General features: G+C 33.6%; 1 protein-coding gene across 1 annotated transcript in view; it reads left to right on the top strand.

Moving 5' to 3' along the window:
• Positions 1–4,673, top strand: part of LOC111714137 (homeobox protein DBX1) — a gene marked incomplete at its 3' end in the record, with an annotated part of 9,995 nt that extends 5,322 nt beyond the window's left edge. Inside the window, 3 exon segments of the mRNA XM_023489184.1 lie at positions 2,847–2,992; positions 3,880–3,959; positions 4,597–4,673. Of these exon segments, the coding sequence (XP_023344952.1) occupies positions 2,847–2,992; positions 3,880–3,959; positions 4,597–4,673 (303 nt within the window).
• Between the last annotated feature and the right edge of the window lie 580 nt (positions 4,674–5,253).

The raw sequence follows: 5,253 nt of genomic DNA on the forward strand, positions 1-5,253 counted from the left end.
AATAAAGAGAAAAACTAAATGTAGGAAGGGTGGGCGGCGAAAGAATGATGGAGAAAGAGGGAAAAGGGGAGAAGGAATATGAGGATTGGGGAAGAGAGGGAAGGTGAAAGAAGGAAGAAAGAAGAGGGGAAATGGGAGAAGGAATATGAGGATTTGGGAAGAGAAGGAAGGGGAAAGAAGGATGAAAGAAGAGGGGAAAGGGGAGAAGGAATATGAGAATTGGGGAGGAGAAAGAAGGGGAAAGAAGGATGAAAGAAGAGGGGAAAGGGGCGAAGGAATATAAGGTTTGGGGAAGAGAGGGAAGGGGAAAGAAGGATGTAGAAAGAGGGGAAAGAGGAGAAGGAATGCGGGGATTGGGGAAGAGAGGGAAGGGGAAAGGAACACTTAGGAGAAGTACGGAAGTGGGAAATAAAAACAAGGGGTTGGTGGGTAAACGAGGGGAAATTAAGGTATGGGGGGAGGGGGAGGTGAACTGGGGGAAATTATTATGAATTTAGAGAACTCTTCATCAAGTTAATCCAAGTTATCTTATTCATTTCCCATTCATATTGAAATCTCAGACTTTACATTCAATGTATTCATTCATTATTCATCCTTACTCCTAGCAATCCATTCTTTCATCCTTTCATCCTCCCTATTCATTTATCTTGTATTCAATATTTCTATTCATCTTTCCACTTAGCAGCTTCTTTATTCATCCATCCAATTCATTCATTCTGTATAAATGATTTATATTCATCATTCCTCCCAGCACTTCATTTATTTATACATCAAATTCATGTATCCTGTATTCATCCTTTCAATCATCCTTTCTATTCATCCTTTCCTTCATCCTTTCTGTTCATCCTTTCAAACATCCATTATCTAAGCAATTTGTTTATTCGTCCACATTATTTATCCTGTATTCATTCTATTCATCCTTTCTGTTCATCCTTTCAAACATCCATTATCTAAGCAATTTGTTAATTCGTCCACATTATTTATCCTGTATTTATTCTATTCATCCTTTCTGTTCATTCTTTCTGTTCATCCTTTCTATTCATCCTTTCTGTTCATCCTTTATTCATCCTTTCTATTCATCCTTTCTATTCATCCTTTCTATTCATCCCTTCTGTTTATCCATTCTAATGTTCTTTATATTAATCCTTTCTATTCATCCATTTTATACATCCTTGCTATTCATGCTCTCTATTCATCCTTTCTATTCATTGTTTCTATTTATCATTTGTATTCATTCTTTATATTCATCCTTTCTATTCATCCTTTCTGTTATGCTTTCTGTTCATCCTTTCTGTTCATTCTTTCTATTCATCTTTTCTATTCATCCCTTCTATTCATCTTTCTTTTCATCCTTTCCATTCATCCTTTCTGTTCATTCTTTCTGTTCATCCTTTATTCATCCTTTCTATTCATCCTTTCTATTCATCCTTTCTATTCATACCTTCTGTTTATCCATTCTAATGTTCTTTATATTAATCCTTTCTATTCATCCATTTTATACATCCTTGCCATTCATGCTCTCTATTCATCCTTTCTATTCATCGTTTCTATTTATCATTTTTATTCATTCTTTATATTCATCCTTTCTATTCATCCTTCTATTCATCCCTTCTGTTATGCTTTCTGTTCATCCTTTCTGTTCATTCTTTCTATTCATCTTTTCTATTCATCCCTTCTTTTCATCTTTCTATTCATCCTTTCCATTCATCCTTTCTGTTCATTCTTTCTATTCATCCTTTCTATTCATCCTTTCTATTCATCCTTTCTATTCATCCTTTCTATTCATTCTTTCTGTTATTTTTTTTCTATTCATTCTTTCTATTCATCCTTTGTATTCATCCTTTTTGTTCATCCTTCCTATTCATGCTTTCTGTTCATCCATTCTATTATTCTTTCTTTTAGCATTTTATACCATTAACGTGATTTTCCAAATTCCAACTTTAGTCCTGTAGTCCTTCACAGTCCATCTTTAGTCCTGTAGTCCCTCACAGTTCCACTTTAGTTCTGTAGTCCTTCACAGTCCCACTTTAGTTCTGTAGTCCTTCACAGTCCGACTTTAGTCCTGTAGTCCTTCACAGTCCATCTTTAGTCCTGTAGTCCTTCACAGTCCCACTTTAGTCCTTTAGTCCCTCACAGTCCCACTTTAGTTCTTTAGTCCTTCACAGTCCCACTTTAGTTCTGTATTCCTTCACAGTCTGACTTTAGTCCTGTAGTCCTTCACAGTCCATCTTTAGTCCTGTAGTCCTTTACAGTCCCACTTTAGTTCTGTAGTCCTTCACAGTCCCACTCTAGTTCTGTAGTCCTTCACAGTCCCACTTTATTCCAGTAGTCCCTCACAGTCCATCTTTAGTCCTGTAGTCCTTCACAGTCCCACTTTAGTTCTGTAGTCCTTCACAGTACCACTTCAGTCCTGCAGTTCTTCACAGTCCCACTTTAGTCCTGTAGTCCTTCACAGTCCCACTTTAGTTCTGTAGTCCTTCACAGTCCAACTTTATTCCTGTAGTCATTCACAGTCCATCTTTAGTCCTGTAGTCCTTCACAGTTCAACTTTAGTCCTGTAGTACTTTACAGTTCATATTTAGTTCTGTAGTCCTTCACAGTTTCACTTTAGTCCTGTAGTCCTTTACAGTCCCACTTTAGTCCTGTAGTCCTTCACAGTCCCACTTTAGTCCTGTAATCCTTCACAGTCCCACTTTAGTCCTGTAGTCCTTCACAGGATTAATTTCTCTAAATGTCCTATCTACATATATCTCTGCTGCAAAAATCGTCAAGTCACTTTTAAAGAAAATCGAAGACGCCACTTTATAGATGGAGGGTTATTCAAAACATTTAAAGAAAATATTTAGGAAAGCCACGGCGTGGAATGCTTCGCAGAGCTGTGTTCTCCGACTTCCAACGGAAAGGTTTGGAGAAAAGATTTCAAATTCAAAAATATATTTCCAAACCTGATCGGAAGAAATTAGCGGAAAAACTGGGCTTAAAGGATTCACAGGTGAAATAAATTGCATGAAAAAAAATTATTTAAGAAAAAAATTCTTTGTTTTAATATCTTGTAAAATCCAATTTTTATCCAGAGTACAAATTTAAGTGTATTTTTTTAAGAAAACTATATCAATGTTGATAATTTTTCATAATATTACTCTTATTATTATGAATATTATTATTATTATTGTGATAAATAAATATTAGTATTATTGTATTATATAGTAGACTCTATCTATTAGTGTCCAAGCCAGCCTTTACATTAATAATGGGGAATTTCCAGATCCATGTATCTATCTATCTATTTATCTATCTATCTAATCTATCCATCCATCTATCTATCTATCTATCTATCTATCTATCTATCTATCTATCTATCTATCTATCTATCTATCTATCTATCTATCTATCTATCTATCTATCTATCTACATATATATCTATTTATATTTCTATCTTACTATATATTGATATATATATCTACCTATCTATCTATCTATCTATCTATCTTTCTATCTATCTATCTATCTTTCCATCTATCTACATATATATCTATTTATATTTCTATCTTACTATATATTGATATATATCTGTCTATTTATCCAATTTTATGTATCTATCTATAATTCTATTTATCTATTTAACTGTCCATCTATCAATCTATTCCTAGCTTAAGACCTGGTTAAAACCTGTTGTTTCTTACGTTAAGATCTGGTTTAAACCAGTTATTTCCTTGATTATTATCTGGTTTAAACCTGTTATTTCCTAGGTTAAAAATGGTTTAAACCAGTTATTTCCTAGGTTAAAAATGGTTTAAACCAGTTATTTCCTAGGTTAAGATCTGGTTTAAACCAGTTATTTCCTAGGTTAAGATCTGGTTAAAACCTGTTATTTCCTAGGTTAAGATCTGGTTCCAGAACAGAAGAATGAAATGGAGAAACAGTAAGGAACGGGAATTGCTGGCTTCCGGAGGAAATAGGTAAACAAAGCTAAGAGAATTTTTTTAAATTTAAATTCGTCTTTTTCTGATGCGGCAGGAGCCTTTTTGATTTCTGACATTAAATATCTAAAACTTGTGTTATAACTCCATCAATTTTGATGACAAAATGTATGCATGTGTGCATATTAAAAAAAGCTTGAGTTATATATCGGTTTACTAAGTAGATCTCGAAAAAGGTAGAAAGAAAACTTAAAAATGATCCTAAAAATTGTATTTTCAGGGATCAAACCCTTTCTAACAATTGTATTTTTAGGGATCAAATCCTTTCTAACAATTGTATTTTTAGGGATCAAACCCTTCCTAACAATTGTATTTTTAGGGATCAAACCCTGCCTAATAATCAAAATTTTAGGGATCAAACCCTTCCTAAAAATCATAATTTTAGGGATCAAACCCTTCCTAATAATCATAATTTTAGGGATCAAACCCTTCCTAATAATCATAATTTTAGGGATCAAACCCTTCCTACCAATTACAATTTTAGGGATCAAACCCTTTCTATCAATTAAATTTTTAGGGATCAAACCCTTGCTAAAAATTGTATTTTTAGAAATCAAACCCTTCCTAACAATTACAGTTTTAGGGATCAAACCCTTCCTAATAATCATAATTTCAGGGATCAAACCCTTCCTAACAAGAACAATCCTAATCCTGATCTGACAGATACATCTCCGACACCTATTCATAGTATCGGTAAGTTTTTAGGTTAACCACACAGGATGAGATTTCAGAGACAACTGTTCTGAATTATTCCCCTCAACTGAATACATGTTTTTTTTCTTTATAAAGATTATTTAAATATCCAATATAGAACTACACATATTCAAGACATTGGAACAGATTTAATCCGTAAGCACGTTGTGATATTATTAGTTTAGGCCGTCACAAATGTCTCATTCTTTATGGGTATTTAAAAAAAATTGTTACCGCCTGCAAAAAAAATAAAGTCTTTTTTTAGCACTTTATCCCTAACAGTCATTACCCTAAGAGATTAAGTCCGACAGATAAAGTTCAGTTTTGTTCTAAATCTCTAAAAGTCCAACCAATCAGAAACCATTTCTCTGTCCATTAAAAATGCCGGAAAAAACAATTTTAGCCATTAATTCTGGATTAATCTCTAAACCGCTGCAAAAGGGATTAGCGCTATTTTATTCAAAAATTCCGAACTCTGGGATAAGTTTTTCTCTAACCCAATGTTTGTAAATTGTTGTTTTCTGTCGAATAAACCGGTTTTGAATATTTCCAACAAATTGTATGCGATGTTATAAGAAAA

Source organism: Eurytemora carolleeae, unplaced genomic scaffold, assembly GCF_000591075.1.
Source record: "Eurytemora carolleeae unplaced genomic scaffold, Eaff_2.0 scaffold1493, whole genome shotgun sequence".
Taxonomy (NCBI): domain Eukaryota; kingdom Metazoa; phylum Arthropoda; class Copepoda; order Calanoida; family Temoridae; genus Eurytemora; species Eurytemora carolleeae.